We start from the raw sequence: 14,371 nt of genomic DNA on the forward strand, positions 1-14,371 counted from the left end.
GCCCTATGACATGATGCTCACAAAAAATCTTTCTGAAAAAGAAAATTCCTTTGGATGGGGAAGAATCCATTCTTGAGTATACCAAGTTTACTCCCAAAAATATCAGTCATATGAAGTCTGAGCCCTTCCCCTCTGAACCTGCTCCTCCCTCTGATCAACTTAAGAGAAAAAGGGAAGAAAATGAACCAACAAAAACAGTTGCAGAAGCTGCTGAGGTTCCTCCAGAATGTTCACCAGAACGTTCTGCAGAATGTTCTCATCAACCTTCTCCTATCTTGGCTGAACATCAGAACCTGCTGGCAGAATTTGGTAATCAAATCTCTTCCTTCTCTGCATATGGAGCAACAGAAGTACTTAGAGGTTTCACCTCAAACCCTTCTCCACCAATTAGGGTGTCACAGGCTGCATACTTATTTGTCTCTCCTCCAAAAACAAACTTCTCTGAACTTTTTCGTCCAGACTCAGTAAGCAAATTTTTCAATCATTTTCCAAAATTTGATTCATATGTGCCTTTGGACTCTTTTAGGACTATTCAGTCATCTGTGCCTACTTTGCCTGGCATGTTTTATGATACATGTCCATCCTTTCCTTCAATGAATGAGAGACCCTCTAAAAGGTCTAAGATTGAAGAAGACTCTAGCAAAATCATGAAGGAAATTGCTAGACTCTCTGCTGGACAGCAAACTATCATCCATCGCATGGAGTATGAATCCACTGAAAATCAGCGTCATAGAGAATGGGTATCGCAAACTTTGAGCAATGGCTTTAATGTGCCTCTTCCAACCATGCGCCCCTATCGACCTCTAAAGCTTGACATTCCAATTCCAGATGCATCCTCTTCTTTTGATGCATCCTCTCCTACTATCCCTTTTACTTGATGCTTTCTGCGCACCATCTCCTTTTTGCTGAAACAAAGGGGGAGAAACAATGGGAATGGAAGGGTAGTAATAGAAGGGTAGCAAATATAGGTTTAGTCTTAGCTTCAAAAATTGCTACTGTTGCCTTCTTTTGTTTAATTACTACTGCTGCCTTCTGTTATTTTGGATCTGCTACTGCAGACTTTATCTTATTATGCTTTTTTAACTTTTAGTTATTTTGATGAACCATATCTTGTAAAATATTATGCAATGGATGAAAAAGATATTTTAGTTCATAAAATTATTTATGCTCTCAATTTAAAGTTATTGGTCTTGAATGCTAAAATTGAGGGGGAGATTTGATAAAATTATTGTTTAAGATATTATCAAAATAAATCTCTTTTAAAATCAAAATAAATCTTTGTATGTTTGTTATCATCAAAAAGGGGGAGATTGTTGAGAACAAAATCTTCATCCTATATTTTAATTGTTATCTACTAATACTTTTTGTGAGATTGTTTCATGAGAAAGTTTATGAGAACATTCTGACCTCACAATGATAACAAGATATCTTCATCAAAGCAACAAACAATGCAATGAGCTTTTGAGCTAAAAGTCAAGACTTGCATAATTAAGCTAAAGAATAAATGTCATTCTCTTTGTCTCACCAAGAATAATCATAAAGGATCTATATGATTAAAAAGGCTTTAAATGGCAAAAAGGATATATTAATTGCACATGGGCCATAAGAGAACAAAATCTGCCAAAAGCCCAAAAAAGAATTTTGATCCATTAAGGAAGGAAAAGAAGGAATCTTTGGAAAAGTGAAAACCTTGGATGTAAAGCATGTGACATCATCATGATCACACCAGGTCTAATCAACTCGCTGGAAGCAATCATCAACTCTCAACAGCTCACTACAGCTAAGCAAAAGCGTGTGAAGCTTCTGCCAAATACAACTGAACACATAGAACGTTCTGCAGAACGTTCTGCAAGTGCAAAATGTCATACTTTCTCTCCAAGCTTCATTTTGGAGCTCAAATCAAATTTGAATTAAAACATGACAGCTGTTTTATGAAGTGGGGATCAAGTCTCTCTATCCCTATAAATACAGGAAGGCTGTGAAGAAGGAAGGCAAGAATTTACACACAAAGCTTTCAATCTCTCTCAAAGCAAAAAGCCTTCATTCTCTCTAAAGCTCTTCAACAAACATAAACAAACTCCTCAAGCTATCACTATATTTATTTGTTTCTCTATCAATTTGAGTTTGTGTTTGTAAAATCTCTTTTGAGATATCTTTTCTTTTACCAAAACAAATCACCATACAAAGTGTGTTGTATTTCTCAAAGTCTATTGGGCTTAATAGTTTTGAGATAGAAAATTCCAACCTTTCTTTTGCTAGTGTGCAAAGAATTGTAGAAGCCTGCTGAGGTTGATAATACAGAGTGTAATCGAACTGATCTGGTGTGATCAACAATATAGTGCTATTCAGATGTTTCTGATAGCTGGATACTATAGTGGATAATCTCACAAGAAGTGTGGGGACTGGAAGTAGCCGGCTTTGGTGAACCAGGATAAATCTCTTGTGTGATCTTTCTTCTCTCATCTCTTTATTTTTGTTTAACACATCTCACACACTATCACATCTAACTAACTCTCTAGAGCTCTCTGGTCCTTCTATTGCTTTATTTATTTATGTCATATATCCAGAGTTCTCTGGTCACCTTATTGCTTTATTTATTTCAGTTATATATCCAGAGTTCTCTGGTCACTTTATCGCTTTATTTATTTCAGTTATATATCCAGAGTTCTCTGGTCACTTTATCGCTTTATTAGTCATATATATTCAGAGTACTCTGGTCACTTTACTACTTTATTTAAGTTATTTATTCCAGAATCTTCTGGTTCTCGTATTATTTTACTTATTCCAGTTATATAAATCTAGAGTTCTCTGGTCCTGTTTATTTATTACGTAATTATTTATTAAGTTATATTATTACCTGCTTAACCCTTACCAAGAATTTTCTTGAGTAATTATTTTCTTTCAGAATTAAAATTTAAAAGGGTCACAATTCAAACCCCTCCTTTCTTGCGACAATTATTACTACTTCAATTATTTTGGGAGAAATAATACATAGTCTTTGATTTCATTGAGCATATATTTTTGAATCTTTATTTTAGCCACAAAGAATAGTCTTGAATCCGCTCCTATTTGTATGATCTAAATATTTACCATATTTTAATTATTGTGAACTAAAATGCAATTTTTTTTTTCGAAAATCCTTAGAGGTCTAATATTTGTCCATTTTGAAATGATAAAATTAAAAAGAAAAACACACAATGTTTTATGGTGGTTCATACACGAAATTGCCTAGATTTATTTTTCAAAGAGACTAAATGTTTGTTTAAGGACTAAATTGGATCTCAAAAATTTCTGATACTAAAATGAATTTTCACATCTGATCTTATGTGTGTGTTGCTTTCGATCTCTTAATCACTAAAAAATGTTTCCGAATTGAATTGTTCATGCTGGATAATTTTTACCCATTCAATGCTAGTAATATAACATATATATTTTTTGAATGGAGAAAGTTTTCGTGAGGGTCTATTTAGTGCATGGAAAAAATAAAACCTAAAGAAGTCCCTACCATTTTCATACTAGAGACAAATTAATCCCTTTATTATATATTGAATCAGGAGTAATATAAACCCTATATAAAAATGTAAAGGATTATTTGAATTTTATTTTCGCCATGAATTAAACTGACAGGCTTGAAAATTGTAAAAGACGGCACTCATATATCTATTTAATCATAAATGTCACATATGTTGTTTTGCTAGATTTGTCTTCATTGCTTTGTCCCTTTTACTACGTAGGAATCCAAGACATCTTATATTCATTGAAAATCATATACATCAAATAAAATTTGTATTAACATATAATATTTCTATTTATATGGTATGATTACAACTCAAAGCAATTCAAGACATGTCTTCCAGTTTCTATACCCTTCCCCTAGTCTTCTTGTCCTTAATTTTCTTAACTCTCCCTTCTAATTGAATTCACTTTCAAATTTCTCATTTTAATCCTAGTGATGCCAACATAGTCTACCAAGGTTCTGCAGCACCAATTGATGGAGAAGTTGATTTCAACATCAATGACGCATATTATACTAGTCAAGTTGGAAGAGTCATATTTTTCAAGAAAGTTTTACTATGGGACTCAAAAATAGGTCAACTCACTGACTTCACAACCCATTACACCTTTATTATTGACACTCAAAATAGTTCTAGATATGGCCATGGAATTGCCTTTTTCTTGGTTCCTTTTGGATTTGAAATCCCACCTAATTCTGCTGGTGGCTTTTTTGGTCTATTTAACACCACGACAATGAATTCAACCAGTAACCTTCTTCATGTGGAGTTTGATTCTTACGCAAATCGTCCATGGGGTGAGACAACGGAGCATGTGGGAATCAACAACAATTCAATCATTTCATCGGTGTCAACACCTTGGAATGCAAGTTTACATAGTGGAGAAACTACTGAGGTATGGGTTAACTACAATTCTACAACCAAAAATTTGAATGTATCTTGGAAATATCAAAACACATATGATCCTCAAGAAAAAACTAGTATTTCATATCAAATTGACTTAATAAAGGTCCTACCTGAATGGGTTACTGTAGGAATTTCTGCTTCAACAGGTTCCATTGTAGAAAAGCACAAACTTCTATCTTGGGAATTCAGTTCCACTTTGGATCAAAGTGATAATGATAATAATACAAAAAGGAGTAAATTAGTTATGATACTAGCAGTCACTTGTGGGATTGTAGTTATGGGAGTGGGAGCACTAGCAATATATGCATTACTTTGGAGGAAAATAAAGAGAAGGAAAAAGAAAAAGGAAGGGGCTATGCATTTAAGAACAATGAATGATGACCTTGAAAGAGGAACAGGGCCAAGGAGGTTTACCTACCAAGAACTTGATTTGGCTACCAATAAATTCACCGACGATAGAAAGTTGGGTCAAGGTGGTTTTGGAGCTGTTTATAAAGGTTACTTTTTTGATCAAGATTTAGCCGTTGCAGTGAAGAAAATATCAAGGGGATCAAAACAAGGGAAGAAAGAGTATGTAACTGAAGTTAAAGTCATTAGTCAACTGAGACATAGGAATCTTGTGAAGCTCTTAGGTTGGTGTCATGACAAAGGTGAGTTTCTACTTGTTTATGAGTTCATGCCAAATGGTAGCCTTGATTCTCATTTATTTGGAAAAAAGACACCTCTTTCTTGGAGTGTAAGACATAAAATAGCTCTTGGATTGGCTTTTGGGGTACTTTATCTACATGAAGAATGGGAGAGGTGTGTCGTACATAGGGATATTAAATCAAGTAATGCTATGCTAGATTCTAGTTTCAATGTCAAGCTTGGTGATTTTGGGTTAGCTAAGCTAATGGACCATGAGATTGGACCCCAAACAACAGTGGTTGCCGGAACCTTAGGCTATTTGGCTCCAGAATATATAAGTACAGGTAAGGCAAGCAAAGAGTCAGATGTGTATAGTTTTGGGGTTGTTGCCTTGGAGATCACTACTGGAAGGAAAGCTGTTGAAGTTATGAGGGATAAAGATGGAGATAAGGGATTGATTGAATGGGTTTGGGATCATTATGGAAGAGGAGAGCTACTTGTGGCCATGGATGAGAATTTGAAGAAGGATTTTGATGTGAAACAAGTAGAGTGTTTGATGATTGTTGGATTGTGGTGTGCTCATCCTGATGTAAGTCTAAGACCATCCATTAGACAAGCAATTCAAGTGCTTAATTTTGAGATTGCTTTGCCAAATCTTCCCCTGAATAGGCCTATTGCAACCTATCATGCTCCTACACCGACTCTAAGCTCGGTAGAAGCTTCCATAACCACAAGTCTTCAACATGGTCGTTAATTAATAGTGATAAATCTGGTGTTTGTGTCCCTTCTTGTTTAACATATGTATATCCATTTTTTGTGTATGAATGTTTGAAGTTGGAAATTAGAAACATACTCTTTTTAAATATATCATTTTTTTGCTTTTTGTTTTTGTAAATATACTATTTGTTGTTTCTTATTCTCATTTGAGTGAAAACAGAGATTTCCGTCTTAGCATCATGAACCTTGCTAATTGCTATGTGGGAAGAATTAGGAGATAACATCATGTATACGTTTTTTCTTTGATGTTTCCGTTTCACAAAACTTCACTAGGTGATTGATGGCAAATTAAAGGTCCATTTCAATGAATAGGTTTGAGTGCAGAAGTTAGATAACACCTATTTTGATCTCCATCTACCTTTGGTTGTTCCTAGGTTTGGCTGATCGAGCGAACCTCTTTGGAATGTTGTTGTTCTTTTCCGATGTTGACGTTTCTTCATTGTTGTTGGCCATTATATTTCTGGTGTTGACTATTGTTAATTGTTGAAGGGTTCATTTCTTCCTTCTCCTTGTTTATGTTATTCCTTTTAATCCTTTTGATACCGGGATCAAAAAGTAGTTGATCCAAAGGTGTCTTACCTCACATACAAATATACAATCAAACAACTGTACAAGTAATCAATAAGAAACTGTATTATACAAACTAAAAACAGAATTAAAAACTAAGTTATATATTTACAAGTTTTGACTAGTTTGGAGGGTGAATTAGCTTCGAGAAATGAGCAAAAAAGAGAAAAATATGTAATTTCGTATTTAAACTAATTTTATGTAGTTTGCGAAAACGGCGCCATTTGAGCAAGAGGGTCTTACTAATGGTGTATGAGTTGGCAAGTGTACCAAATTGTACACAACTAATAAAGTTATAAGTTATTGTCTTTATAGGGATCGTCGTTCAATTCGATAATTAGAAAATTTTATTATAAGTAAACAATTTAGAAAAGATGAAGTTGTTTTGGAGGGTTTTAATTGCTCTGCCTAATGCGAGAGTAGTTTTTGTGATTCAGAAGTTTAAAGACGATTAGGGAAACCTTGAACCCCCCCCCCCCCCCCCACCATCTGTATTAGTTGCAATTAACTCGGTTGATTATTAGTTTATGACATTTCTTTCGATATTAGAAAGTAAAACATAACCCCATGATAAATCAGTGGAAGTTTTTTTTTAATATTGCCGCAATTCAATCAGTTACAATTGTGGCATTCCCGTAACATGATTCATATTCCTAAATTCATACTTAGATTCTATTTAAAGATTTTAATTGAGAAAATAAGAAATTTACTACCGTCTAGTTCAGACGGAATTAGGATTGTCAATTCTAATATGTTCTATCTAAAATATGATATAGAAACAGACATATACAAATTAAATCAGACACTTGAATCAAAAACTACATAATTTTTTTATTAATTGAATCCAACAAATAAGAAGGGGTTCATCGTAGAACCCTAATCAAAGAGGTTTAGTTGCACATGACAACTTGCATCAATACAAAACAATAGAAAAACATACCCTAGAGAGAGCAATAGGAGGATGGAGATCCTCTGTCTTGAAGCTCTGATTCTTAAAACTTTCCTTGTACCACCAGCTTTATTAATTAATAAAAGAGTGTACAAGGGTCTGTATTTATAGTATTGTTAGCCTGCATTTTTATCCGGTGTTATTTCGACAGGTAAAAGAAAGTTTAAAGCTGCAAAAATTCTCTAAGTCCATGATCGAAGTTGCTGAGTTCGATAGATGCTGAGAGTATTCGACAGAAGCCACAATTCGAAAAAGCATTAGAAGTTTTCGATAGACACTTATATCAGCAAAGAAAGGTTGGTTTCAAGTGGTTTCAAGTGTCCAGACACGTGGAAGACATGCAATTTTCGACGAAGACATGCAGTTTTAGCAGTTTAGGTTTTGCAGTTATTTTCTATATGTATATATAGTAATTTTTCATACGAAAAACGGTCGCAAATCACTTATGAATATGATGAACATTTATGTATTTTCTGGAAAAAGATTGCTCAACATGTCCTAGGATTTTTGGTTTGATCATGCTTGTAATAACCAAAACTAGTCCTCTTGTTTGCCAAAAACACTGGTAAACAAGTACATCATTACTTAGGGGTTAAGAGAAGAAAACTAGGGTTTTTCAACTAAAATTGCTTGAAAAACAAGGAACCCCTGCTTTGTAACACATGGTAGGATGCATGATATGAGACATAGGGGCACATAAGGCAGCAAAGAAAGATTTCTCATGTCTGGGGCGCATGAGCTAGTGCATCCAATGCGAATTTTGCAGTTTTCATTTCTTTTTTGAGCGTTTGTCCGTCTTGCAATGACTTGGAACTTGAAATTAATTTTCTTCATTTTGTATTGTGTTCAAAGACCTTTTTAGAACCATTTATCTTCAATCTGCATATCCTCAATCCTTCATGTGATGTCTTATTTTGTCAATTTACATGATTCTTGATAGAGGTCTGGCAAGTGCACCAAATACTATCGAAGTAGTAAAAATATCGATCCCACGAGGACTGTTTTAACTTCAATAATTCAATCGCGTTATATGAATAGGATGTATAAAAGTTTATTTTAGTTTGCCACTAGGCAGAAGATTTGGTTTGATTTTTGGAAATCAAATAAAAAAGAATAGATTTGATTAAGAAAATAAGAGAGAAAGATGAGATCAGATCCGTCGAATCCTCTAAGTTCCCCTAATTGGTCTACTGCACCTATTTGTTATGAACCCTCTTCTAGTTTACGATGATTAACAAAATAGCCCTAATCAATCCCTTGAATTAGGACTCTCTTCTTAAACTACAGCCCCTAATTCCTTAGGTGGTCTATTAATTCTTGAAGGTTTTACCGAACGTTAACCTATTATCACTAACAAACGATTATCTATTCCTAGACTAACCCTGTTTATTAGAACAATTCAATTAGGTCTAAGTCGAAAGCCATGGTCAGTGGTCATTCGTTCTCACAAAATCAAGTTATATGTGATCAAGATATAAAAAGCATTAAGAACAATTGAATTGAATAAACTAGAATTGAATTCATAAACAAAATAGAGTTTCACAGCAACATGTGTCAATTAGGGTTACAAAGATTCATCTTGGATCTAATCTCTAAGAGATTTAGCTACTCATAATCGAGTTTACAAATAGCATAATCAATGAAATAATTAAAACATACATGAATTGGTAAAAGGTTGAAGAAATCGCCCTTCTAGCCGTCTCCGATGTCTCAAAATCGCACTTTGCTCTCCAAAATCGTAACCCTTGTTCTTCAGATTGAGTGCAGTATTTATAGAAGTCATGGGCCTGACCCATCAAAATCGCGCCGCGCCTTGTTAATTGGCGTGCCGCGATTTCCCCTTTACAGGAAGTGTGTATTTTTGCTTCAAAAATCGCAGCACGGCTTGAAATTGGCGTGGCGCGATTTCCTTCGAACAGACTTCAAATTTTAAGCTTTTTGCACTCCAGAACAGTAAAAATTGCATGAGAACTATATCAAAATGTCACAATAAGTCCCTAATATTACGTAATGACAGAATGTCATCAATTCTCACTAAAAAAACACAAAACACTTGTGAAGTTGCATAAATTAGGATAAAACTAAATTACAACGACTCAAATTAAAACAACACAAAATGTTTCTCAAACCATTGACAACTCCTCTAAATGACACTTCTAATTTGCCTTTAAATGCAAAGAAAATAACTAAAATTATAGCATAAAATATCATATTATGTTCCATCATCAGAAACCCAAACTTAAATCGTTGCTTGTCCTCAAGAAGCAAAATATCAAGAAGTTAGAATTTACATTAATTTAAAAATTGAAACATAACTTTCCAGAGATGATGCTAAGATTATGACTCTTCCCACTTCCACATTTGACTAGTTTACCACTTCCATGCAAGCGGAAAAGACTTAAAGAAGATACTCTTAATTTCAACCACTTATAATTCAAAGATACACGTATCTACCTCCTAAAGATACAATTCAAAATGAGGGGTGCCCCGGGCAAAAGCAAGTCTATGCCTAGTCACTAGGGTAGCGACAGAAAAGTCAAATGGTCAGAAAATAAAACAGGGCCTCTTAATGCAGTTTGACATGGGTTAGCCCTTGGGTTTGCAGCCTTTTCATAAACACGTCAGCCCATTGTCAAATCCTTCTACAAAATTGTTTTTTTGTCCAAAGCCAGGGTTAACCTCTGGGAAAGGCCCTGACAAATGGCCTGCCATCTCTGCAAACCCACATGATGTGTTCTTTATTTGAATTTCAAAACTCCTGCGCTCATTTTGCCAGGAGCCAACATGCAAAAACGAGGGGCACACCCCTGTGTCACCTTGGGATGCATAAATGCAATTTACCAAGGTCATCTCCTCGCTTCACTGCACACAAATTTTCCAGGGGTACCTGCCCCTGGAAAATAGCCATATTTCTTGTAGTGATCACAGCCAGGTTGTAACAACAAATTTTTATTTTTTTAACAAGCGGTTACAACATCCAACGATGAACAAGAAGATCCGTTTATGAACTACTTGTCTAAGAGTCAAAGGAAAAAAAGTTGAATAGAGCTTACCAAACGTGTTTTAAGTGTCCTCCTTTTAATGCTCCCCAATGAGTATTGAAATATGATGCAAATTGGCAATTCTGAATCTATAAATGCTTTCAAATTGTATCTCTCCTGGTCGTCAAGTGATTTCATATAAAATTTTCAGCGAAGGTAAGGTTTGCGCAAACATGCTTGTGAACCATGGCCATCAGATAATTGATACGGTTTGGTGGGTTTTTTTTCCGGTTTTATATGTGATGACTTTTTTAGGGACCATTATGGGTTACCTAATTTTTGCTTTCCGCAACTTTGTTTTGTCATCTTTTGCTTTCCTTTTGGCTTTTTCTTATAGGGTTTTGGTTTGGCCCCTCCTGTACATATTTTACCCTTACTTTATAATATATATTATTATGAGTAAGTGGCGTAGGATGAGAGTTTCTTAGGAGTGCCGACCTAGTCGGGATGCCCAATCTCTTCTTGATATCCTCCTTACTCGTGATTCAGTTAAAAAAAAAAAAAAACTTGTATTTATCTATTGACTTCTTTAAGGCATAATATATACTCAACTTTCACGCAACCATATTGCCACTGCTTAAGATAAAGTTTTTTATTCCTCAAACCATACTATATTTTACCTTATAATTATACATTCAAAGTGTAACCATTAAAGAAAAATATCATTGGACTAGTCAAGACAATAACTTTTTATTATAAACGTATGCAAAGAAAATAAGTAACATTATCATGATACCATTGATAAAGTATCGATTAACGACCATCTTGAAGGCTATTGGTTATGGAAGCTTCTACAGAGCTTACCGATGATGAAGGAACATGATAGGTTGCAACTGGCCTCTTTGGTGGAAGATTTGGCAAGGCAACCTCAAAATTAAGCACTTGAATTGCTTGTCTAATTGATGGTCTAAGACTTACATCAGGATGAGCACACCACAATCCAACAATCATCAAGCACTCTACTTGTTTCTCATCAAAATCATTTTGCAAATTTTCATCCATGGCCACAAGTAACTCTCCTCTTCCATAATGATCCCAAACCCATTCAATCATTCCATGCTCTTCATTTTTTTCCTTCATCACTTCAGTAGCTTTCTTACCAGTGGTAATCTCCAAAACAACTATCCCAAAACTATATACATCTGACTCTTTACTTGCCCTACCTGTGCTCACATATTCCGGAGCTAGATAGCCGAATGTTCCGGCCAGCCCAGTTGTTTGAGGCCCAAGTTCATGGTCCATTAATTTAGCCAACCCAAAATCACCTAGCTTGACATTGAAACTAGCATCTAACATGACATTACTTGATTTGATATCTCTATGCACCACACACCTCTCCCATTCTTCATGTGGATAAAGCAAACCAGAAGCCAATCCAAGAGCTATTTTGTGCCTTACACCCCAAGAAAGAGGTGTTCTTTTACCAAATAAATGAGAATCAAGACTACCATTTGGCATGAACTCATAAATAAGTAAAAACTCACCTTTGTCATGGCACCAACCTAAGAGCTTCACAAGATTCCTATGTCTCAGTTGACTAATGACTTTAACTTCAGTTACATACTCTTTCTTTCCTTGTCTTGATCCTCTTGATATTTTCTTCACAGCAACTTGTAAATCTAAATCATCAAAGTAACCTTTATAAACAGCTCCAAAACCACCTTGACCCAACTTTCTATCCTTAGAGAAGTTATTGGTTGCCAAATCAAGTTCTTTGTAGGTGAACCTTCTTGGACCTGCTCCTCTTTCTAGGTCATCATTTATTGAAGTTAAATGCATAGCTTCTTCCTTTTGCTTATCGCTTCTCTTTCTTTTCCTCCAAAGTAATGCATATGCTACTAATGCTCCCACTCCTATAACTATAACCCCACAAGAAACCGTTAGTATTATAACTAATCTTGTCTCTTTTGTACTACTATCACCACTTTTGGCCAAAGTGGAGTTGAATTCCCATGACAAGAGATAATTTAATTCTTTAATATGATTTGATGAAGCAGAAAATCCTACAGTAATCCATTCAGGCATAACTTTCATTAAATCAATTGAAAATGAAAGACTAGTATTTTCTTCAGGATTTGAGGTAGTTTCGTATTTCCAAGATACAGTCAAATTCTTGGTTGTAGAATTGTACCTAATCCATACCTCAGCAGTGTCACCACTATGTTTGCTGGCATTCCAAGGTGTCGTAGCTGATGAAATGATTGAATTAATGTTGATTCCCACATGACCTCTTGTCTCGCGATTTGCACGATTTGCGAAAGAATCAAATTCTACATGAACAATTTGGTTACTAGATGAAACCATTGTTGTGGTGTTAAATAGACCCATAAAGCCACCATAAGAATTGAGTGGGATTTCAAATCCAAAAGGAACCAAGAAAAAGGCAAGGCCATGGCCATAATATAAAGGCGATCTACCTTGAGTGTTGATGACAAAAGTGTAATGAGTTGTGAAGTCAGTGAGTTTTCCTGTGTTTGAATCCCAAAGTAACACTTTTTCTGAATAGAAGACTCTTCCAACTTGACATGAATAATTTACATTGATGTTGAAATTAACTTCTCCATCACGAGGTGCTGCAGCACCTTGGTAGACTATGTTGGCATCACTAGGATCAAAACTGGGAAATTTGAAGTGAATTGAGCTAGCGGGGATATTGAAGAAAATTAAGGACAAGTAGAAAAGGGTTAGGATATAGATACTGGAAGCCATGCTATGAGTTTCAACAGAAGCGATGAGCTTTGATAATCTTGAGATAATCTTTATCATATATATAGATAGATGATAGTATTATGAAAATGGTTTGCATCAAATCACAGCTACATGAAAGTATATAAAAAGTTCATAACATGTGACTCGTTCAATAAATATTAGATTTTTTTTTTTTGATGGTCGAAGTTCGAACCCAATAAATATTGGATGATAGTATTATGAATTTTCCTTCCACCTAATAATTTTTTTATAAAACTAATAATTAATATGTTCCTCGTTTAAAAATTTCAAAATTTGTTGGTTAATGTTTTTATGATATTCTAATTACACCTACGAAATTTGGAAACGGAATTTGACAAGTGGATATATGGTTACTCAAAACAAAGTTGCGATTTTGCATATTTTGGTTGAAAAATTAAAAGAAGTCGAGATTTATTCAGAATGCTACGAAATTTGGAAATTCTTTCTATGTATTTTTATAGAGGTCTCTAAACAAAATCAGTCCAAAGTTGACGAATTTATGTAGATGTTATCAGACCAATACAATACTAAACCTTAAGTATAATAATCCATTTATAGCCCTCTATGGGCCTGATTTATCGTGACTTAAACAGTAAGTAATGAGGATACTTAGGTCTTTATGCCGAGCTCTAGAGACTTCTAGAAGCTAGCTGAGGTGGCTCCGTGGGAAGGGCATGCCCTAGTCCTTAGAGCCCTTTAGAAGGGCGCTGAGGCCTCTAGGAGGATCCTTAGACCCTTTGGTAGGACTTCTAAGTCATTAGGAAGATATTAACGGTCCAGGGTGATAATCCTTAATATCCAAGGCCTTGACCGAAATCAAATTGAGACAAATATCAGGAACATGTCTAACATTCTCCTATACCAGCAATTTTACAAACTCCCTCATTTCCCATTTTTACCTCACACCACCATGAATTACAAATTGAGGACTGCATATCAATTTTCCGATGTCTCACTCAGTAAATTAATTTGATGGCATATTAAGACTCATAAGTATATGTGACTAGAAGCATACACAATGTCTAAAAATTAGCATCTACATATACATTTATTCCTGGTCCCTATATATAAAGTCTCTGTTTAGCTTTTTCTAAATAAAATAATCATTAAGAACTGGAATGAACCATCAATATAATGAAACAAGGATTATATATAACATTGATACCCGTTAACATTTTGTGTGCTCTTAAGATACTCGTCAACGTTTCCACAAGCGGTTGCACCTGAGTAGCTCAAGTCATTCCCCCCTATGCAAGTTACAT

The 14,371-nt window shown here is 35.0% G+C and overlaps 1 protein-coding gene and 1 pseudogene across 2 annotated transcripts; one reads left to right on the forward strand and one right to left on the reverse strand.

Annotated features, from left to right (window-relative positions):
• Positions 1-3,824: 3,824 nt before the first annotated feature.
• On the forward strand, positions 3,825-5,910 carry LOC146900158 (L-type lectin-domain containing receptor kinase IX.1-like). Its single transcript, XM_085733487.1, has one exon. The coding sequence runs from the start codon at positions 4,249-4,251 to the stop codon at positions 5,797-5,799; it is 1,551 nt and encodes a 516-aa protein (XP_085589613.1). The 5' UTR covers positions 3,825-4,248; the 3' UTR covers positions 5,800-5,910.
• A 5,097-nt stretch (positions 5,911-11,007) lies between these two features.
• Positions 11,008-13,257, reverse strand: LOC146900159 (L-type lectin-domain containing receptor kinase IX.1 pseudogene; annotated as a pseudogene). Its single transcript, XR_015022130.1, has one exon. The product of XR_015022130.1 is annotated as an L-type lectin-domain containing receptor kinase IX.1 pseudogene (transcript).
• Between the last annotated feature and the right edge of the window lie 1,114 nt (positions 13,258-14,371).

This window comes from Medicago sativa, chromosome 8 (genome assembly GCF_051527215.1).
Source record: "Medicago sativa cultivar Bolivia chromosome 8, Bolivia_mono, whole genome shotgun sequence".
In the NCBI taxonomy this organism is placed as follows: Eukaryota; Viridiplantae; Streptophyta; class Magnoliopsida; order Fabales; family Fabaceae; genus Medicago; species Medicago sativa.